The sequence below is a fragment of the Chiloscyllium plagiosum genome, unplaced genomic scaffold (assembly GCF_037043375.1).
Source record: "Chiloscyllium plagiosum isolate Xiang-an unplaced genomic scaffold, Cpla_swu_hap1 HiC_scaffold_2, whole genome shotgun sequence".
NCBI lineage: Eukaryota > Metazoa > Chordata > Chondrichthyes > Orectolobiformes > Hemiscylliidae > Chiloscyllium > Chiloscyllium plagiosum.
The window spans coordinates 114,384,805-114,408,806 of NW_028270140.1; the positions used below are offsets into that span (position 1 = coordinate 114,384,805).

The following is a 24,002-nucleotide window of genomic DNA, read 5'->3' on the forward strand; positions in this document are numbered from 1 at the left end:
TGCCATTTCCCTATCCTATAATACATATATTTATTTATTTTTCAAACACTTCCTGATGCTCCCTTAAATGCTCCCTTAAATCTGCCTCAACAGCCACTTCTGGTGAAACATTCTTGAAATTTCTTGAAATTCTAAAATTTATGAATGGGTACATCTCAGTGCAAGTGCCAAGTTATACCCAAAGGAGACCTCTACTGCGAATGGAGTTGTTTGTATCAGGGGAAGGTTCCATTGACTGTCTGATAATGCCCAGTACCCGTATCACTAGTTGTGCTACTAATACTTGCATCGTACCAGGGAGGCCAGATGATTGAGCTGAAGGGTACCTGGTCTGGAGGAAGCAATTCTGAATCTCTCTCTGCGAGAAAGGTATACTCAGAGATTACCCCCAATTCCACCATCCCCACTGCCCTAACCAAACCAAGGAAAGATTATTACCTCTTTACCTCTTAAGGTTTCAGGGTCTATGTGGTGCCTTTGGCATGGAGTGCCTAATGAAGGGCTTATGCCCGAAACATCGATTCTCCTGCTCCTTGGATGCTGCCTGACCTGCTGTGCATTTCCAGCACCACACTCTTGACTTCAATCTCCACCATCTGCAGTCCCTACTTTCTCCCTGCCTTTGGCATGGGCTCCACTTTCAGCTATTCAGCTAACATCAATCATAGCTCTGGTTCCCATCAAGAGGCCACATCATGGGAACTGATGTTGCCACATTTCAACTGGTGGGAGGCTCTACTGCACTATCATCCATTAGTGCCCCTCAGTCTACTCCCAATCATCAGTAAAGTAGCAACACACTACTCACTGATACCCAGTTTGGGTCCCGCCAGGGACACACAGCTCCTGACCTCATCAATTTCGGTTCAACATGGACAAAAGAGCTGAATTCCACAGGTGAGGTGAGAGTGACAAACCCTGACATCAAGGCTGCATTTGATCGAGTCAAGGAGCCCTAATGAAACTAGAATCTGTAGAAATTGAGGGAAGACACTCCACTGCTTGGACTCATACCTGGCACATAGGGAGATGGTTTTATTTGTGGAAGTCAATCACCTCAGCTCCAGGTCACCTCTGTGAGAGTTGTAGTATCCCAGGCTCAATCATCTTCCGCTGCTTCATCAATGACCTTCCCTCCATCATAAGGTCAGAACTGGGGATGTTTGCTGATAATTGTACAATGTTCAGCACTATTCACAACTTCTCAGATACTGAAGCAGACTGTGTTCAAATGCAACAAGACCTGGAAATATCCAGGCTTGGGCTGACAAGTGGCACATGGCATTCACACCACACAAATGCCATCTTCAATAAGAGACAATCTAACCACTATCCTTTAACATTCAATAGTGTTACCATCACCGAATTCCCCACTGTCAATATCCTGGGTGTTACCATTGACCAGAAACACTTTTGGATTTGCCAGATAAATACAATGGCACCAGAACAAGTATAATACAGCAGCGAATAATACACCTGCTGACTTCCCAAAGGCGCAAGCCAGGAGTCTGATAGAATTCTCCCCACTTGCCTGGATGTGTGAGCTCCAAAACACTCAAGAAGCTTGACACCAGGACAAAGCAGCCCACTTGATTGACATTATATCCACAAGCATTCATTCGCTCAACCACTGACACTCAGCAGCGGCAATGTGTACTATCTGCAGGATGTACCGCAGAAATTCCCCAAAGATCCTTCAATAGCACCTTCCAAATCCACAAACACTTCCATACACAAGGATAAGGATAGTAGATACATGGATACAAGTTCACCTCCAAGACACTTACTATCCTGACTTGGAAATACATCAGCCTTCCTTCAATGCTGCTGGGTCAGAATCCTACTATAGCTAACAGCATTGTGGGTATACTTAAAGCATATGGACTGCAGCAGTTCAAGAAGGCAGCTCATTACCGGCTTTTCAAAGGAGATTAGGGATGGATGATAAATGCTAGACGGCCAGTGACGCCCATCTCCCACAAAGAATAAAATGAAAGCGACATGGTGTAACATTCACTCCAGGGTTTGCTAGTTCACAGAATCAGAGAATGGTTATGGTGCAGAAAGAGGCCATTCGACCCACTGTGTTTGCTGTAGCTTGTTAAATGAACATCATTATGTAATGCCAGTCTCCTACCTTTCATGTTACCCTTGCACAAATTATATCCAGTGCTGTTTTGAATGCTTCAATGAACTTGCCTCCAACACACCTCCACCACACTTGCACTACCCTAACTACTTGCTGAGGGAAAGAGCTTTTTGTGCTTCTTTTATAGGAACAGTTTCTCCTTAGTGGGCGGCACGGTGGCACAGTGGTTAGCACTGCTGCCTCACAGCGCCAGAGACCCGGGTTCAATTCCCGCCTCAGGCGACTGACTGTGTGGAGTTTGCACGTTCTCCCCGTGTCTGCGTGGGTTTCCTCCGGGTGCTCCGGATTCCTCCCACAGTCCAAAGATGTGCAGGGTTAGGTGAATTGGCCATACTAAATTGCCCGTAGCGTTAGGTAAGGGGTAAATGTAGGGGTATGGGTGGATTTCGCTTCGGCGGGTCGGTGTGGACTTGTTGGGCCGAAGGGCCTGTTTCCACACTGTAATCTAATCTAATCTAATGTAATCTAATCTAATCTTATCTGCTCTATTCAGATCACTCATGATAATGTAAGCGATCTGAAATCCTCTTAGCAGCCTTCTCTTGAAGAGAACACACAGATTTTTTAAAGGGAGATCAGATCTAATTTAATTGAGGTTTTTGAAGATGTGACCAGGGACAGATATTCGCAGGTTAAGGGTCGGCTGGAAAATGGGAAGCCTTCAAAAGAAAAGGGATAACTAGAGTCCAGCGATAGTATATTCCTGTTAGGGTGAATGACAATGCTGGTAGGTATAGGGAATGCTGGATGACTGGAGAAAGTGAGGTTTTGGTTAAAAAGAAGGAAGCATCTGTCAGGTATAGACAACAGAGATCAAGTGAATTCTTAGAAGAGTATAAAGCCTGTAGGAGTATACTTAGGAGGGAAATCAGAAAGGCTAAAAGGGGACATGAGATGGCTTTGGCAAGTAGGGTTAAGGCGAATCCAAAGGGATTCTGTAAATACATCAAGGACAAAAGGGTAACTAAGGACAGAATAGCGCCCCACAAAGATCAGCAAGACAGTCTTTGTGTGGACTGTAGGAGATGGGGGAGATTAGATTAGATTACTTATAGTGTGGAAACAGGCCCTTCGGCCCAACAGTCCACACCGACCCTCCGAAGAGCAACCCACTCAAACCCATTCCCCTACATTTACCCCTTCACCTAACACTACGGGCAATTTAATATGGCCAATTCACCTAACCTGTACATTTTTGGACTGTGGGAGGGAACCCACGCAGACACGGGGAGAATGTGCAAACTCCACACAGACCCTAATCAGTCTGAGGCGGGAATTGAACCCAGGTCTCTGGCACTGTGAGGCAGCAGTGCTGACCACTGTGCCACCCATATTAAATGAGTATTTTGCATCAGTGTTTACTGTGGAGAAGGACATGGAAGATATAGAATGTGGGGAAATAGATGGTGACATCTTGAAAAATGTCCATATTACAGAGGAGGCATTGCTGGATGTCTTAAAACGCTAGGAGAAAGTGGGGACTGCAGGTGCTGGAGATCAGAGCTGAAAAATGTGTTGCTGGAAAAGTGCAGCAGGTAAGGCAGCATCCAACAAGCAGGAGAATCAACGTTTTGGGAAGAAGGGCTTATGCCCAAAACGTCGATTCTCCTGCTCCTTGGATGCTGCCTGACCTGCTACGCTTTTCCAGCAACACATTTTTCAGTTCATGTCTTAAAATGCATAAAGTTAGATAAATCCCCAGGAGCTGATTAGGTGTACCCTTGACCTCTGTGGTAAGTGAGGGAAGTGATTGCTAAGCCAATTGATGAGATATTTAGATCATCGATAGTCACAGGTGACATGCTGGAAGACTGGAGATTGGCTAACGTGGTGCCACTATTTAAGAAGGATGGTAAGGAAAAGCCAGGGAACTATCGACTGGTGAGTCTGACATCGGTGGTGGGCAAGTTGTTGGAGGGAATCCCGAGGAACAGGATTAACATGTATTTGGAAAGGTAAAGACTGATTATTGATAGTCAACATGGCTTTGTGCATGGGAAAACATGTCATACTACCTTAATTGAGTTTTTTGAAAAAGTAACGAAGAGGATTGATGAGGATAGAGTGATGGGCATGATCTATATTGACTTCAGTAAGATGTTCAACAAGATTCTTCATGGTATACTGGTTTGCATGGGTAGATCAATAGACGACAGGCAGAACTAGCCATTTGGATACAGAACTCGCTTGAAGCCAGACGGCGGTGGTAGAGTGTTGCCTTTCAGACTGGAGGCCTGTGACCAGTGGTGTGCCACAAGGATTGGTGCTGGATCCACTGCTTTTCGTCATTTATATAAATGATGTGGATGTGAACAAAGGAGGTACAGTTATTAAGTTTGCAGGTGACACCAAAATTGGAGATGTAGTGGACCTTGATCAGATGGACCAATGGGCCAAGGAATGGCAGATGAAATTTAATTTAGGTAAATGTGAGGTGGTGCATTTTGGAAAAACAAATCAAGGCAGGATTTATCCATTTAATGGTAAGGTCCTGGGGAGTGTTGCTGAACAAAGAGACTTTGGAGTGCAGGTTCATAGTTCCTTGAAAGTGGTGTCTCAGGTTGCTAGGATGGTGAAGAAGGTACTTGGTATGCTTTCCTTCATTGGTCAGACCATTGAGTATAGAAGTTGAGAGGTCATGTTGTAGGCCACTTCTGGAATATTGTGTGCAATTCTGGTCTCCCTGCTATGGGAAAGATGTTGTGAAACTTGAAAGGGTTCAGAAAAGATTTACAAGGATGTTGCCAGGTTTGGAGGATTTAAGCTACACAGAGGCTGAATAGGCTGGGGCTGTTTGCCTAGATTATCGGAGGCTGAGGGGTGACCTTATAGAGGTTTATAAAATCCTGAGGGGTATGGATAGGGTAAATAGACAATGTCTTTTCCCTGTGGTGGGTGAGTCCAGAACTAAAGAGTATCGGTTTAGGATGAGCGGGGAAAGATATAAAAGAGAACTAAGGGGCGACGTTTTCATGTAGAGGGTGGTGCGTGTATGGAATGAGCTACCAGAGGAAGTGGTGGAGGCTGGTACAATTACAGCATTTAAAAGGCATCTGGATGGGTATATGAATAGCAAGGGTTTGGAAGGATATGGGCCAAGTGCTAGCAAATGGAACTAGATTAGGTTGGGATACCTGGTCGGCATGGATGAGTTGAACTGAAGGGTCTGTTTCTGTGCTGTGCATCTCTATGACTATGACTAAATATATTAATCAGGGTAGTGCAGTTGGTGTGGTTTACGTGAATGTTATTAAAGCCTTTGACAAGGTCCCACATGGAAGGCTGGTCCAAACGTTAAGACCCCATGAGGTCCAAGACATGTTGGCCACCTGGATCCAAAACTGGCTTCTAAACAGGAGACATAGGGTTATGGTGGAGGGATGTTTTTGTAGTTCAACACCTGTGATCAGCAGTGTACCACAGAGATCGATGCTGGCACCCTTGCCGCTTGTTAAATGCATTCATGAATTGGTTGTGAATGTAGAAAGCTTAATTAGCCCTTGCTGTCGTGCTCTATGATACTATTAATAAAGCTGAGATACTCTCCATATTGCTTGCTGTTTTGTCTGCCTATTCTGCTACTTTCAATGATCTCTGCACTTATATACCCAAGGCCCCTCTGCTCCTGCAAGCTCTTGGAATTGTACCCCTTACTTTAAATTCCCTTTCAATGCTCTTCCTCCAAAAATGCATCGCCTTACACTTCTCTGCATTGAAACCTAGGCAAGCCCATGTCATTCCAGGAGATTCCAAAATAATTTACAGAAACAGCTGCAGCTTTTCAGAGACTCTCTCTGCTCAGTGGGAAAGATCTCTTATAATTTACTTTTTCATTTTTTTGAGAATCAGATCTTACATTTCATTACCAACTCCAGCATGATGGTGGTGGAGTTGGGCCTCTGAGCCCGGGCCTCGTCTGTTCTGTCTGCTTTTCTTTTCATTTCTTTTTTTGTCTTATATTTCTCTCTCTTGTTTTTTTTCTCTCTTCTATTTTGTTTTGCTTACATCTTGGTGAAGACCTCAGTCAAGGCGATAGCATTGGTGGTGGCGAATAGGCCCAGCAGACACAAGTAGGCCTGATGGCACAGACCCAAGTAGGCCTGGCAGCACAGACTCAAGTAGGCCCAGCAGCGCAGACTAAAGTAGGCCCGATGGCACAGACCCAAGTAGACCCAGCAGTGCAAACTCAAGTAGGCCCGATGGCACAGACTCAAGTAGGCCCAGCAGTGCAGACTCGAGTAGGCCTAATGGCGCGGACCTAAGTAGGCCCAACAGCGTGGATTCAAGTAGAGCCAACGGCGCGGACCCAAGTAGGCCCAACAGCGCCGACTTAAGTAGGCCCAATAGCATGGATTCACGTAGGGCCAACGGTGCGGACCCAAGTAGGTCCAGCAGTGCAGACTCGAGTAGGACCAACGGCGCAGACCCAAGTAGGCCCAGCAGTGCAAATTCGCAGCAACATTGGAAAGATTTTTGGTTCTGGCTGCTTCTGCATTGTCAAGGCAGTCCTAACGCCAACTCGTTGTAGCTGTGGCCGAAGTGAGTTTGTGTTTCCAGTGGTGTTTGCGTCCAGCACAGATTCATGGAGTCAGCAACAGAGACGAGTTTGGGCATCAGCAACGACTTGTATTGGCGAGGTGGGTCCCAAAGCGGATCAACATCGGCGGTGTTGAGTTTGAGCTGGCGTGAAACCCAGTGTCATCAGTGACATCTGCATTGATGAGGTCCATCGAGGCCTCACAGTGTTGAAGTGACGGTGGAGATGAAATGGCACCAAAGAGTGGTGACTTTGCTCCAGCACTAGTGAAGTGGCAAAGGGGACTCGTGCCTGGCCACCACGCCCATGGGCCATGGCCCATGATGGACCAATTAACAAGAAGGACTGTGAAGTTGAATACTTCCTTCATTTTTCTGCCTTCATATTGTATGTTTTGGTTTATTTTCTGTGTTTTAAATAGCACCGGAGAGTGGGGAAACTATACAACACTTTTCACTGGATTTTGTATCAACACACACGTGACAATAAATAAATTCAAATCAGTTTGAAAATGACATTTTCAAACCTTTCCATAATCCTGAAAATTTCTCATGCTCCCTATTCCTTGTGACCTCCTCTGCTCTATTAAAAAGGATAAAGTTTTCACACTTTGCTCCATTTTTCATTTTTGTTGCGATTATCATGACTGTTCACTCCGTGCTTTGTTTCAGCATTCCTCCTATAATGGATTACCTTGAATATATGGGAGCGCCATCACACACACGCTTCCTTCTAAACCATTTGCATTCCTGACTTTAAACTATATCAAGCTTTCACTCTCATAGGGTCAAAGGCATTATGGGATGGGCTTAGCCAGGGCCATCCACATGCCAGCAAGGAATTTTAAAAATGATCTAATTATAATTAACTGCTGTACATTCAGTGAAAGACCAACATTTATATTTCTCCAGAGTTTCCGCCCTAAATTACAGCAATCAAGAGCCTGCATCTTCAAAAGTCAAACTCCATATTCTTCAAAAATGTAGAATTTTGTCTCTCCATTCGAATGAATATATATAGTTTCATGAATCATTTCAATGTTGTGCACATTTGTACAAAATCATGCAAACTTTGACCCTTTCATCATAAGTATGCTTTCCATTCCACTTATTTTGTTTGCTATTTTTTCTTATTTCTTTACCTTCTGAACCTCTCCTTTATTTTTGCACAATGTACATCATTATAACCCCCTTAAACACATTAGTTTTGACTGCTATGACCTATTACATTTTTATTTTTAATCTAACTGATTGTGCTCTTAGAGTTTGTGTTTTCCCTTGCTTTGCAATTTAAACATCGTTTGGTTCTAAGATTCCTAAATTGGAAAACATCATTAAAATTACAATAACATAAAGAATACTTTAAAAATCTTGGAATGTGTATAATGGACACAGTAGGGATTCCAGGATGAGTTTGCAGCTAGCACAGATAATATGTGTTGAATTGTAGCTTCATGTGTTAAAGCTTCTTTGAAACAATAATCTGGTTCTTTAACTATTCTTTTGTATTTATTTGTCCAGGAACACCATTTACTTGGTCAACCTTTTTTTGTTCTCCATCCTTGTCGAACATCTGAATTAATGACTTCAATAATGGGTGCCACACAGGAGCAGAGGTAAAGTGTTTAAATAGAGAGTCTGTTGAGCTGCAGCAACTGACGCAGGTGAATTAAAATGCATTGAATTACTATTAGGACAATGGATATGGATGATAGCTTTTTTAAGCAATTAGATCAACAGTTTAGATAAGAACAAATGGATTTCTAACTCATCTGACTTAATAAAGAAGAGTAAGTGTGGAGGATAAAATAGGGTAGTTAACTGTTGAATACAAATATTTCTGCAGTTTTCCTGGAATATGAATTGCATGGCATTTACAAATGTGCAGTAAATAAAAATGATTATGGCTTTCATTATAACTAAAACTGGGAAGGACGGATAACACCTAAACTGGAGGGACACAAATATCCTGGCAGGGAGACATTGTGGTGTGTGGTGGTAACCGGAGCAGCAGATCAGTAAGTATAAAGACTGGGGAAGACCTTGAGACTAAGGCAAATATAGCTGATAGGAAGAGCAGTCAGGGAGAGGCTGCTGAACTCAGCCGAACTAGAGACTTAGACTTCAATACAGGAAGTACAACAGGTAAGATGGATGAACTTTAAGCCTACGTTAATGCATGCATTTATAATGATGTTGTTATCACAGAGACATTGTTGAAAGAGGGACAGAATTGACAGTTTAACATTCTGGGATATTGATGTTTTAGATGAGGCAGAGGAGGAAGCAAAAGAGGTGGGGGAGTTGCACTAAGGAGCATATTGCAGTTATGTTGAGGGATAACACCCTAGAGGGATCTTACAGTGAGTCACTATGGATAGAGCTCAAGAATAGGAAGGGTGCAATCACAATGTTGGGATTGTACTACAGACCTCCATCTGCCAGCAGGAGATAAAGGAAGAGAAATGCAGTCAGATTCTGGAAAGATATGAACATAACAGGATTGTTGTGGTGGATGATTTTAATTTCTTCCATATTGACTGGGACTCCCTTAGTGCCGGGAATTTGGATGGTGAGCAACTTGTTAGTTGTGTCCAGGAGAGTTTTTTGAAACTGTATGTGGATAGTCCAATGAAGAATGGGGCCATAACACACCTGGTTTTTGGAAATGAGACTGGCCACGTGATGAAAGTTTCAGTGGACGGAGCATTTTGAGAACAGAGACCATAATTCTGTAAGTTTTTGGATTCTTATGGGTAAGTGAATCTAGGATGAAGGTGTTAAATTCAAGGAAGGCCAAATATCAGCACATTAGGCAAGAATTGGAGAATGTGGATTAGGAGCAGCTCTTTGAGGGTCAGTCCACATCTGACATGGGGGAGTCTTTTAAAGAATGTAGGACAGGCATGTCCCTTTGAAAATGAAGGAGAGGAATGCCCGGATTGAGGAAACTTGAATGACAGGAAATTATCAGCTTCGTCAAAAAAAGGAAGCATACCTAAGATCTGGACAACTAAAAACAGACAAAGTCCTCAAGGAATATAGAGAAAGTAGAAAGGAGCTCAAGCAGGGAGTTAGGAGGACTAAATGGGGCAATGAAATGTCCTTGGTCAGCAGTGTTAAGGAGAATCCTTCAGCATTTTATACATATATTAGAAGCAAGAGGCTAACTAGGGAATGTGTTGGTCCTCCCCACAACAAGAATAAAGGAGGGAGGTTTTGTGCGGGGCGAGAGGAAGTGGGTGAGATCTTTAATGAGCTGAAAATGTGTTGCTGGAAAAGTACAGCAGATCAGGCAGCATCCAAGGAATTCCTGAAGAAGGGCACATGCCCGAAACATCGATTCTCCTGCTCCTTGGATGCTGCCTGACCTGCTGCGCTTTTCCAGCAACACATTTTCAGCTCTGATCTCCAGCATCTGCAGTCCTCACACTCTCCTAGGAGATCTTTAATGAGTACTTTACATCAGTATTCACCAAAGAGAGGGACATGGGGGATGTTGAGGTTAGGGAAAGGTGTGTGAATACTCTTGAGCAGGTCAACATTATGAATGAGGAAGCGTTGGGTATCTTGAAACACATTAAAGATAGACAAGTTGCAGAGCCAGATGGGATCTATCCCAGAATACTATGGGAGGCAAGGGAGGAAATAGCTGGGGCCTTAGCAGATATTTTTGCATCCTCTGTGGCCTTGGGTGACTGACGTTCCAGAGGGTCGGAGAATAGCCAATGCCATTCCTTTGTTTAAGAAGGGAAACCGAGATAATCCAGGTAATTTCAGGCTGGTTAGCCTGACATCAGTGCTTTGGAGGTTGTTGGAGAAGATACTGAGGGGCAGGATTTATTCACATTTGGAAACAAATGGAATTGTTAGTGATAGGCATTGTGTGGGAAAGCTCATGTCTTACCAAATTAATTGAGTTTTTTGAGGAGGTGAAAAGAATGATTGATGAGGGAAGGGTAGTGGATGTTGTCTACATGAACTTAATAAGGCATTTGATAAGGTACCTTATGGCAGACTGATACAAAACGTTGAGTCACATGGGATCTGGGGTGAGCTGGCTAGGTGGATACAAAACTGGCTTAGCCATAGAAGACAGAGAGTAGCAATAGAAGGGTGTTTTTCAGAGTGGAGATCAGTAACTAGTGGTGTTCTGCAGGAATCAGTGCTGGGAACTTTGTTGTTTGCAATATATGTAAATGACCTGGAGGAAAATGTAGACAGTCTGATTAGTTAGTTCGGATGACACCAAAATTGTCAAAGTTGCAGATAGTTAGGATTGTCAACGCATAAAATGGGATGTAGATAGCTTGCAGATTTGGACAGAGAAATGGCAGATGGAGTTTAATCTGAACAAATGTGAGGTGATGCATTTTGGAATATCAAATTCAGGTTATATAATAAATAGCAGAATCCTTCAGAGCATTGACATACAGAGGGATCTAGGCATACAGACCCACAGATCCCTGAGAGTGGCAACACAGATGGATAAGGTGGTCAAGAAGGCATACAGCACACTTGACTTCATCAATCAGGTAAACTTGGTAAGTTATGTTATGGCTGTAGAAAACATTAGGCCACATTTCCAATATTGCATACAGTTCTGGTTACCACACTACCAGATGGACATGGATGCTTTCAAGAGAGTGCAGAGCAGATTTACCAGGATGTTGCCTGGTCTGGAGGGTTTTGGTTCTAACAAGATTTTGGATAACTTCGGAAAGATGGATGCTAAGGGGCGACTTGACAGAGCTCTGTAAAATTATGAGGGGCATAGATAGGGTGGATAGTCAGAACCTTTTTCCCAGAATGGAAAGGTCAACTACAAGAGGGCACATGTTCAAGGTGAGAATGCAGGGAAAGTTTTACACACAGAGGGTAGTGGGTGCCTGGCAAACACTGCTAGTGGGGATAGTGGAAGTCGGCACATTAGCAATGTTCAAGATGTATATCTTGATAGACACATGAACGTGAGGCAAACAGAGGGATAGAAATTACATTTGAGCAGTAAGTAGCGAATCTAACTAAGAATCAGCACAGGCTATGTGGGCTGAAGGGCCTGTTCCTATGCTATATTGTACTGTATTGTATAAAACACTTCATTTGTAAATCATATGTGTAATATATGTTTTGATAATGTTACTTCAAGAATGTTACATGTAAGATAAATAACAATTTATTGAAGATGACTGATCTCGCCATAGATTTGTCAAGGATTAAAAGTTAGTCTTATACTTTGTCTCTTTAAAAAAAATTATTGAACATTTGTAAAACTGCATTATATTTTAAGTTTCCTTTGCCTTAAATATTAAAGCATGATTCCTTCAGGACAACTATCTTTGACCTTCGTCAGATTTAACAAAGCAGCAGGCTAAAACATCCTGAAATAATTATTGTTCAGCAACATAAGGCAAGAGAAACTTTGAACGTATGGAGAGTCTTTGGTGTATTCCAAAAAAAACCTTAAGGCATAGAACAAGAGAGGCAGCACTAAAATTCCACAACCATTAGCTGAACTGACCAATGTCTGCAAAGTAACAAGATTTACTCGTTTGTCCTCCAAAGTTTTGATGCATCCATCATCCAATACTAAAATCACAGGAATGGTGACTCTTTCAAGTTTTAACCTTCTGTAGTCTTGGAAGAGATGTGCAATATTTCCTGCCTAATGCTTTCTAATAAAGTAGCAGACTGCAACGACAGGGATTCAGATAACTTATACTTCCCTGTGCTTGTAATGGATCATTTTTCCACTTTGGAGTTTCAGTGACAGCCTTCATCCTAATTCTGTGACACTTTTTGCATCATTATATGTTTCACAACAATTCTATTACCTTTGTTTTCTTAAAATAGTTCTTAGTTCACAAATTAGATCTCCCAGTACTTGTTTGCTTTAAGTTTTGCTATTCCTGATATCTGGTCATTCCAGAAGCTAAGTATCATTATTGCTGCTTCCCATTGAATCATGACTTCAGAAAATTTAAAGCTTGCTGTTTTGTGTCGATGGTTATATTCATTCTCACTCCCAATCATTGAAATATGACCTTTGGCTGTTTGCCTGCAGTCTAAAGCTGGAAAGGAGATGAAAAATTTCATCTCCAATATATATTTCTCTGACATTAGAGAATGAAAGTAGTCATTAGCAGGAAATATTGGCTGATACAACAATGACTGCATTTCATAAGTTACCCATTTGTGGTAAAGTACTTTGGTGCAGTCCATCATAAATAGTTACATATTGAATTGTAGCTACTTCCTTTATCTGTTATTGGACCACACCTATTTTGTGTATTTGTTATGAGAAAACAGAACTATATCTTGGTATCCAATTTGCAACCGAGGACATTACTGCCAGAGATCCTGTGACCTCAAACTTGTGATTTCACTGACAAGCTGGAATGTAGTATTAAATCCTCTATTAGGAAGCTCGTCCCAACACCAGGATCACCAACTCTGGCACCCATTATGGTAATCATGGAAGAATTTTTTTCATGGCATCTAACTCTGGATCTGACATGGCTGCTTTGACTGACTTGCCACAGCCTTTGGGACAAAAGCAAAAGACTGCAGACTTCTTCCTTAATTTAGGTATGGTAAAAGTTCCCGTTGCTGCAGAATTTCAGTTTCAGCTTGTTCCAAATGCTTTGAAATTTCAGCTTTTCCACTGATTTTGGTGGAAATTTCTTTGCGATTTCTGAGGTAGAAAGGATGAGTCAGTACTCCTGGCACTCTGACCCAAATCTTGCTGAAATAGAACCTGGATGTCATCCATTTTGGGATCCCGTGTCTTCAATCCTGAGGGCTTGATACCAACTTACTTTAAAATGACATTTCAACCATGTTTGTGTGGTGCCATAAATTCAACACGAAAGGGTTTGTTTTCAATTCTTATAACCTCAAGCTGAAGTAGACAAATGATGACCCCATAATAGCTATTGAGCATATCTCTTGTATAATTCTAACCTGTAACCTGATGTACACAAAGTATATGTCTATTTCGAGAATAAATCCTCTATTCACTGAAACACATCCAAGAAATTTGGAGCTTGGGGCCAGAAGGTGTTGTTGCAGGGCACACTGCAAACATGATTAACTACATATGGTAGCATTTATCAGTCAGCAGTGGTTTGGGACTGACCTGCCGGTAGGCTGGCTCAAGCTTCTCTGATTGATAACACATTGAAGGGATAGAAGACCGTTAATATGACGGCTGTAAAGCTGTTTCAACAGCATACTACTCTTAAGGTGAAGGCTTCTGAGCACAGGGCTTATTAACTTCATCTGCTTTTCTTCTTGTTTCTTTTTTTCGCTCTTTTTATTCTTTCTTTTATGTTACCTCTTGTTGAAGAGTTTGCACACAGTGACAGCATTGGTGGTGAGTACGCCCAACAGTGCAACTCATGGTGGTGAGTAGGCCCAGCAGTGCAGACTTGTGGTGGTGAGTAGGCCCAGCAGTGCAGACTCGTGGTGGTGAGTAGGCCCAGCAATGCAGACCCGTGGTGGTGATTGGGCCCAGCAGTGCAGCCTGTGGTAGTGATTGGGCCATCAGTGCAGACCCGTGGTGGTGATTGGGCCCAACAGTGCAGACTCGTGGTGGTGAGTAGGCCCAGCAGTGCAGACTTGTGGTGGTGAGTAGGCCCAGCAGTGCAGACTCGTGGTGGTGAGTAGGCCCAGCAGTGCAGACTCGTGGTGGTGAGTAGGCCCAGCAGTGCAGCCCATGGTAGTGATTGGGCCCAGCAGTGCAGCCCGTGGTGGTGATTGGGTCCAGCAGTGCAGCCCGTGGTAGTGATTGGGTTCAGCAGTGCAGATCCGTGGTGGTGATTGGGTCCAGCAGTGCAGCCCGTGGTAGTGATTGGGCCCAGCAGTGCAGCCCGTGGCGGTGATTGGGTTCAGCAGTGCAGCCCGTGGTAGTGATTGGGTTCAGCAGTGCAGCCCGTGGTAGTGATTGGGTCCAGCAGTGCAGCCTGTGGTGGTGATTGGGCCCAGCAGTGCAGCCCGTGGTAGTGATTGGGTTCAGCAGTGCAGATCCGTGGTGGTGATTGGGTCCAGCAGTGCAGCCCGTGGTAGTGATTGGGCCCAGCAGTCCAGATCCGTGGTGGTGATTGGGTCCAGCAGTGCAGCCCGTGGTAGTGATTGGGCCCAGCAGTCCAGATCCGTGGTAGTGATTGGGTTCAGCAGTGCAGATCCGTGGTGGTGATTGGGTTCAGCAGTGCAGATCCGTGGTGGTGATTGGGCCCAGCAGTCCAGATCCGTGGTGGTGATTGGGTCCAGCAGTGCAGCCCGTGGCGGTGATTGGGTTCAGCAGTGCAGCCCGTGGTAGTGATTGGGTTCAGCAGTGCAGCCCGTGGTAGTGATTGGGTCCAGCAGTGCAGCCTGTGGTGGTGATTGGGCCCAGCAGTGCAGACCCGTGGCGGTAATTGGGCCCAGCAGTGCAGACCCGTGGCGGTAATTGGGCCCAGCAGTGCAGCCCGTGGCGGTGATTGGGCCCAGCAGTGCAGATCCGTGGCGGTAATTGGACCCAGCAGTGCAGACCCGTGGCGGTAATTGGGCCCAGCAGTGCAGACCCGTGGCGGTAATTGGGCCCAGCAGTGCAGCCCGTGGCGGTGATTGGGCCCAGCAGTGCAGATCCGTGGCGGTAATTGAGCCCAGCAGTGCAGACCTGTGGTGGTGATTGGGCCCAGCAGTGCAGACCCGTGGTGGTAATTGGGCCCAGCAGTGCAGCCCGTGGCGGTGATTGGGCCCAGCATTGCAGACCTGTGGCGGTAATTGGGCCCAGCAGTGCAGACCCGTGGTGGTGATTGGGCCCAGCAGTGCAGACCCGTGGTGGTAATTGGGCCCAGCAGTGCAGACCCGTGGTGGTGATTGGGCCCAGCGGTGCAGATTTGTGATGGTGGAGTCAAAGACACGTTTAGGTACCTGACACCTCCCGCATCGCCGAGGCGGTCCTAGTGCCAACTCAGGGCTGCTGCGGCTAAGACAAGTTTGTGTTCCCAGCAGCGTCTGCATCCAGTGTGTGGAATTCATGGAGCCGGCAGCTGATGCGAGTTCGGGCCCAGTGTGAGGCGCAGCGGCTGCATCAGTGAGTTGGGCCTGAAGTGAGCTCAAGGCAGCATTGCCGAAGTCCATCGCAAACTACCAATGGTGAGGGCGGCAGTGGAGATGAGAGAGCACCGAAGCATGAGCACCCATGCCTAGCCACTGGGCCTATTGTCCATGACAGATTCCATTATAAGGAGTTGAAAGTTGAATGCTTTTTCTTTATTTCCTAATTTTTCTGCCTTTATATGCTAGGTTTCTGTTTATTTTTCTGTGTTTTAAGATGGTGCTGGAGCATGGCAACACTACACAGCACTTTTCAGTGTATTTTGTGGCAGTAAATCAAATCAAATCAAATGAAGTAAGAACACTTATTGACTCCTTTAGTGCACTGATGCTGGTTACTGATCCAAACCTCCTCCCCCAAACCCAGTCTTTTCCAGGAACTGCAAACAAAAGGTGATTGAGGCTTTTTTAAAAATTCAATGATTTTGAAACATTGTGAGAAACAGCTGAAAATAGCTGTAGTAGTGACCACCAAGAAGTAACAGACTTCTTTTGATGACAGAAAGTATATCAGTCGTAGGTAAAAGTACATTTTGAGCAGCTCATTATTTTGTAGTCCTAAGGCTGTAGCATCGATCCTGACTGGTGAAAATAGGTGAAAGATCTTGCAAGAAGACAGTGACATTGATTTTTCAGGGTCAAGATTAGAGTGGTGCTGGAAAAGCACAGCAGGTCAGGCAGCCTCCAAGGAGCAAGAAAATCAACATTTCGGGCAAAAGCCCTTCATCAGGGATGGACCTGGGGAAACAGTGTTGTTTCATTCATTGCTCATTTAATAACACTTTTGCCAGAGTCTCAAAATTGTGTGGATCTCAGGTTGTGGAATGAAGTCCTGTAGACACTGAGGTACAAAATCTTGGCTGATCTTTCCATGCGTCACTGAAGCAGTGTTGCAATGTTGAAGGCTCTATCTGTTTTGTATAAGTTGACAAACAGTGGTCTCATCTGCTCTCTCAGATGGATATCAAAGATGAGCAGATGAATTGTTCTAGCTGATATATCTCTCTATCAACATAATAAAAAAAGCCAATTATCTGGTCATTATCACAATGTTTTTGGAAACTTGCTGTCATATTTACTACATTACTAACAAGAATTCAATTTTTTAAAATCCTGCACTGGTCATGTGAACTTTCAGCTGAAAAGCTAAAGAGCAATTGGAAAACATGTCAGAAGGCATTTTGAGTGACTTGTGAGAACAAGGTAGCCAAAACACAGAGTGTTGAATTTACTAAAGCAAAACCCGTACTGAATGTGTACCAGATATAATCAGAAAATGTTTAACAAAACCAGACAATGGTATGTCCAGTGTTGGCAGAAACCAATTTTAAAAATTTTACTTGGCAAAATCAAATAGCTGTTTCCATGCTGAAACAAATTGTTTCAGCTCACTGGGCCGATTCTGAGAGTGTGCTTTTCATTGCTGGGGAAGTGACTTTCAAGAATTTAGACTAATTTCTGCTCACTTGGAAGTGTTGTTTGCCTTTTATCTCCATTTCCTAACCAGTTGGCCTCAGCGTCATGGTAGCCATCAAAATCTAATTTAGCAGGGGCTGGGGTATGAAGAATGCAAGGATTGGGGATTGAAACTTCTTTGACCAGAGTTCCGACTTATGTGTTCCCTTTCTCCATCATACTCCCCCATTGGAAAACCTGCATTTCTCCAATAGCCAGGAGCACAAAATAACATATCTGCACTTAGTTGTGTAGAACTTTAGTTAGTTTACATTTAGAATATTGCATACAGTTCTGGGCGCCAGGCTACCAGAAAGGTGAGAGGAGGGTACAGAAAAGGTTTACCAGGATGTTGCCTGGCTTCAGGCCATTAGCTGTGGGGAGTGATTGGACAAACTCGGTTTATTTCCATTTGACTGTATGTTGGAGACTGAGTGGTGAACTAAAAGAAGTTTACAAACTTCTGACAGGCATGGATAAAGCAAATAATCAGAGTCTTTTCCCAGGGTAGAAATATCAATTATGAGGGAATGCGAGTTCAAGGTAAAAGAGGGAGAGGGATAGGGACTGGTTTAAGATAAAAGGTAAATTTAAGTTAAAAGGGGAACATAAGTTAAAGGTAAAAGGGGTAAGTTCAAAGGAGATGTGAGAGGCAAGATATTTTACACAGAGGATGGTAAGTGCCTGGAATGTGCTGTCAGAGGAGGTGCTGAGGGCATCTTGATATAGGAATAGGCAGAGAATAGAGAGATATGGACTTTATAGAGGCAAATGTTTTTTAAAGTTTAGAAAGGCATTATGTGTTGGCACAATCTTGGGTTGGCCAAAGGGTCTGCCCTTGAGCTGTGCTGTCCTTTGTATCTTTCAGTGTGGTGCTAGATGGCCACCCTCCATAACATGGTACACTGAATGTTTCAGCTTTTGGTTAGGGTCCTCAGGCCTGTGCTTGCCTACCACATTCATGTAGATGGCCTCACTTTCCATGGATCTAGACATGAGTATGAAATGGGAGCAATCATAGTGCTCATTATTGCGGCTGAGTTCGCCAGTCTCCCTCCAGTCACCATTGGTGCCTCTGGACAAACTGGCAGAGCCTCACACGTTTCAGCTGGTGCTTCAGAATAGTCTTCTTTATTGATGGCTTACAAGACTCAGCATTTGTACCCATCTGAGCAAATCTTGGATAGTCTTGTAGCCTTTAACAGAGACTCTACATCATTGTTTTGTGTATCCATTACCTCTGCTCCTGCTGACTTGTGATGTGCACTTCACTGTATCGCAATTCACTACATGTCTTGCTGACCACCTGAGAGCTTGTGTATATATCCTGTGACCATTCTCAGAGCATACAAGCCCCTTTAACAAACCTTCAGCTTCCTCCTATGACCCCAGCTCCTGAAGGACACTAGGATAGTCTGTCAGGGATGAAGAGCATAAATTAGAATTGACAATCTCAGAGGATTCTATGTATCATTGTGCAGATCATTCTTCTTTTGTTGCTGACATTGTTCGGTAGCTGGAACACCACCATCACATCTTTGCCAATGACCAGGTACTCTGACATCCAATTTACCTCTACTGCTATCTGCTCCACAGGTGTCAGTATGACGATAAGTGGAGGGCTACCTCTGCCTCACCTACAGTTTAGTGTTCAGTTTCACTGTAACGATAGGAAGAATAAACTAATAATTCTTGAGTAACCCTCAATTCATCTTTTCTTCTGTATCCAGCCATGTCCTCTTTTGCTCCGTGGGAATCATGGGAAAAAGTAGTGTCCACATGTGCTCCTACAATCCACAGCTTGCTGTCCAGGATATATCTGAGAATGTTGGGGCAACCTTTGGACAGGTCGAACATTCCTGTGTTGAATTTATGACTCTCTTTTGGCAGTTTCCAAAGCCTTACAATCCTGTGGGATCCTTTTAGATACTGAGGCCTTGGACTATCATCTTGTATGCCCTCTCTGATTGATCAGGAGACCCCAGTGTCAGATTCTATGGTTGAGTTCAATGTACTGTTGAATTTTCTGAGTTCCTAACACACTGTCAGGTTCCTCCATTATAAGCAGATTGAAACATTAACATTCAGCTCCTATATTGAGTTCCCGTTTCTGTATCTCATTTCAAATTCCCAGGACAAAATGTATAATAGAAACTGCTTATGTAAAACTGTTGTGCTGTAATTAATATCTCCCACCAATTCTTATAGCAGAGTATTTTAAAAGTTGTATTTCAAATAGTTTTCTTAAATGAAAGAAGGTCATGAATCTATCCTTGGATACAGCCTTTAGAATAAAAATAACTAAAGAGATGAGGTTAAGTTGACAATAGCTCTGTAGACAAAACTTACAGCACATCTAAAAGTGGTTGTAAAATTCAACATCTCCTTTCATCTGTACTCTGAAAGTTGGTAATTTATTACACATGCAGAGTATGCTCTCGCTTTTGAAAGGTTATACCAGTTTGAATTTCAGATCAGATAGGATCAATGTTTGAATTCCAAAGTTGCTAATTTGTCGGGACTTTCCACAGATACTGTAGTCGCAAAATTCAGCAGGGCCTGAAAATGAATGTGAAGCTCATGATGAATGATATTACGTCCTGACCCTGACTGAAATACCCCCAATGTGTTCTGGTTCCAGGCGGGATATCCCAGTTCTTAACACGCACAGATGAGGACGGATAATTTGATTCACCGTCTTTATTCACTGCCCCTTTGTGTTGATCTCAACAAGGTTAATACAAAAACTGCTCCCTTCCCTTTTTAATACCATTCTATTAAAAACCAAATAAAATGTGCCTGGAACGTGCTATCAGTGGAGGTGGTAGAAGCAAAGTTAGGCATGCAGAGAATAGAGGGATATGGACCTCGTGCAGGCAAATAGGATTAGTTTGGAAGGGCATCATGGTTAGCACGAACATGGAGGGCCAATGGGCCACTTCCTATGCTGTATTGTTCTGTGCTCTTTATTAACATTAAAAACTAGGAGCAGGAGTAAGCAGTTCAGCCCCACAAGCCTGCTCTGCCATTTGATATGATCAGAACTGGTCTCATCTCAGCTTCAGCTACACTTTTCTGCCTGCTCCCCAACTCCTGCTCCTACTTCTTATGTTAGCATAGAGCATAGAACAATGCAGCACAGGAACAGGCCACTTGGCCCTCCATGTCTGTGCCAACCATGATGCCATTCCAAACTAATCCTATACCCCTTTATTCTCTGCCTGTTCATGTGTCTGTCTAAATGCTCTCGATAACCCTTCAACTCATTCCAAAATAAAAATCTGTCTATCTCCTTCTTCAGTTTATTCACTGTCCCCATGTCCACCGTCCTATTGGATAGTGAATTCCACAGGTTCACAAAGAGAAATACTTTCTCCTCGCCTCTGTTTTAAAAGGAGCCAATTTAACCAAACTTTCTTGACTTCCCAAAAAGAGTGAGCTTGCTAATTAATAAATGCAAGAGTTTTTAAAAATTCATTCCTGGGATGTGGTGTCACTGGCTGACCAGAATTTATTGCCTGTCCCTAGTCATACTTGAGAAGGCGGTGATAAGCTGTCTTCTTGTACTGCTGCATTTCATATTCTGTAAATAAACACAATGGTGTTAGGGAGGGAATTCCAGGATTTTATTTCCTCATTGGCAGCAGGAGAGCAGACATTCCGCCTTGGGCAGAGATGGTCCCTACCAACCATTTAGCAGGTGTGTGAGTTGGTGTTGGGGACCATTTCACCCTGTAAAATCTAAACCTGGTCCAAAACTACCCTTTCACTGATTGTGATTGCTAGGAACCAGGTAAAAAGTTATCTTGAGTGCATTTTAATAATTCTGTTCCACCTGTACCATTTACACTGATTCCATCCCGGTTAATGTTAGGATTACTGAAATCCCGAATATACCACTGCTCTGTTGTTTCTGTGTTACTTTTTTTTCTTCCATCTCCCTCTGACTGGACAGTCATAATTCACTTTTAGCACCATGAGTGCCCTTTTTTGTTCTGCCATTCATCCCATCAAATCATCTAGCTTATCGTCTCTTGGCTGTCTGTGTTTTATTAGCAAATATATTGCAAACTCCCCCCTCTTTCTCTCATTATCTCATTTAGAATGCTGTCAATATTGAAATGTCATTGCTACCCTTCTTTTAGCCAAGTTTCATTCGTAACTGTGATATCATAATGCAAAGTGTCTCTGAGCTCAACTGATCTGCTTTATTCACTGAATTCCTTTCTTTGAAGTATGTACCATATGCATTGACAAATTCTTTTGATACTTTTATTCTTTCTTCTCACTGCCTCCCATACTCTGTTCACAATTTTCTGCCTTCCATTTTCAGTTTTGCTCTTTACTTTCTGAATCAATATTCATGTTCCCTTTCACCTATAAAATAAATTAAACACTTCTCAAAAGCCCCAGTAAACCTCCTCGTGAGAGATATTAGTCCCAGCTGAATGGAGGTGTAACCTGTCCAGCATGTAATGGTTCCAACTTCTCTAGAAACCACTCTAATTCCCCAGGTACCTCAGACATCCTGAATCATTTCTCCAATCATGTAATCGACTGCATTAGCTTCCTGTTTCTGGACTCACTAGCTCACAGCACCGGAGTGACCTGGGGACAGTTTTCTTCATGACTTTGACTCCACAAGGATTGTGCAGTGGTCACTCCCACCTTAACAGCTGGATTGTTAAGTGATGGGTGAGGAAAAGGTTTCATAGAATTTTCATTTTACTGGTTACTCAGCATCTGACATGAATCCTATTAGGCAGATGCATCCTTAAGGTCCCAGTCAGCAATGGTGCCATTCAGCCTCTCAGTAATGAACATGGAAGGCCCTCATCCAGAGTACATTTTGTGCTCTTGCTGCTCCCTGTCTTCCTCCAAGTGGTGCTCGATATAGCAGAGAAGTGATTCATTGTTTGGTGATAAGCAGCAGGTTTCTTTGCCCATCTTTGATCTTAAGCTGTGCTATATCATAGTGTCTAAAAACAATGTGAAATAGAGGCATACAGTCATAGAGATGTACAGCACGGAAATTGAACTTTCAGTCCGACTTGTCCATGCTGACCAGATTTCTTAAATAAATCTAGTCCCACCTGCCAGCACTTGGCCCATATCCCTCTAAATCCTTCCTATAAAAAATACCCATCCAAATGCTTTTTAAAAGTATCAGCCTCCACCACTTCCTATGGCAGCTCATTCCATACACGTGCAGAAAGTGAGGACTGCAGATGCTGGAGATCAGAGCTGAAAATGTGTTGCTGGAAAAGTGCAGCAGGTCAGGCAGCATCCAAGGAACAGGAGAATCGACGTTTCGGGCATAAGCCCTTCTTCTGCGTGGAAAAACTGGCCCTTCGGTCCCTGTTAAATCTTTCCCCTCTCATCTTAAACCTGTGCCCTCTAGTTTTGGACTCCCCTAGCCCATGGAGTGTACATACTCTATCCAAAGCCCTCATGATTTTATAAACCACAAAGCCACTCCTCATTCTCCATCGCTTTAGGGAAAACAGCCCCAGCTTATTCAACCTTTTCCTATAGCTCAAACCCTCCAACCCTGGCAATATCCTTGTAAATTTTTTCTGAACCCTCTCAAGTTACACAGCATCCTTCCTATAGGAGAGAGACCAGGATTGCATGCGGTATTCCAAAGTGGCCTAACCAATGTCCTGTACAGCTGCAACATGATCTTCCAACTGCTGTACTCTGTGCAATGACCAATAAAGGCAAGCATACCAAATGCTGCCTTCACTATCCTACCAACTTGTGAATCCACTTTCAAGGAACTATGAACCCACACTCCAAGGTCTCTTTGTTCAGCCATACTACCCCAGAAACTTACCATTAAGTGTGTAAGTCCTGCCCTGGTTATTCTGCCCTAGTTTGCCTTTCCAAAATGCAGTTGTTAAAATAAACAAATAACTGTGATGATCTGTGTGAAATAGAGAAAACGTTTAGTGGGATAACATTGTGTATTATGATATAGGTATTAAAGTGTTAACATATTCAGATGCAGTTCCTTAATTGATGATTCAAAATAAGGTGTAAACTGCATTATGTGTTTGCATTTGTTTTAAGCAGCAAACAGATTATATCATTAACTTTACCTGAATGTTTATGTGTGTGGTTACTAATATTGCACAACATAATTTCAGCCATTCATGTCTAATGTGACTACTAATCATTTAAGTAAAGGAGCAGTGGAATGTTAGAATGAGGGATCATACCTCGGTCTGCAGTAAAAATTTCCAGTGCTGGTTGGGAAGGGAGGGATGGAAAATGAATAAAAGCAAGCCTCCTCCCTGCAGTAATGGAGAAAACTGGAGGCAAGGTCGACTTTGGCTGATCTTGTGTTCCATCTAATAGTTGGTAACAGATTCATATTGGCAGATGTCTAGTAATAGCCACCCATCTGCCCTCTTGTAACTAACAGCATCCAAGAAAAGATGAATATTCAGACTTTGCATTCAGCTGGTTTATGGAAGACTGTGGATTTACAAAGACTATGTAGTTTCATGCCCTACTTGGTTAACATTCTACTTACAAGTTATGAAGAGAAATATACTGTTTTGTGTTTGGCATTCAGACTGCTAAGGAGGTTGCAATTTTAAAGAATTGAAATGCATTCTTAATGAGATGCAAAGATTTTTTTTTGGAATGAGTTGAGCACAGTACTGTTATGTCTGTTACATTCACACATTTCTGGTTTCTTCAACTTGCTTTGTTTCATCAGTATTAAACTTATAGTGGGTAGGAAGGTAGAAAT

The 24,002-nt window shown here is 43.3% G+C and overlaps 1 protein-coding gene across 7 annotated transcripts in view; it reads left to right on the forward strand.

The window, feature by feature from the left end:
• The window catches only part of atg10 (ATG10 autophagy related 10 homolog (S. cerevisiae)), a 241,259-nt gene that overhangs the window by 215,241 nt on the left and 2,016 nt on the right, over nt 1–24,002 (forward strand). For 5 of the 7 annotated variants that reach the window (XM_087999762.1, XM_087999757.1, XM_087999760.1 and 2 more), the window contains one exon: nt 8,207–8,301. The exons of the other annotated variants lie outside the window; for them this stretch is intronic. In XM_087999762.1, the coding sequence (XP_087855888.1) occupies nt 8,207–8,301 (95 nt within the window). The remainder of the gene's footprint in view (nt 1–8,206; nt 8,302–24,002) is intronic. 7 annotated transcript variants of the gene reach the window in all.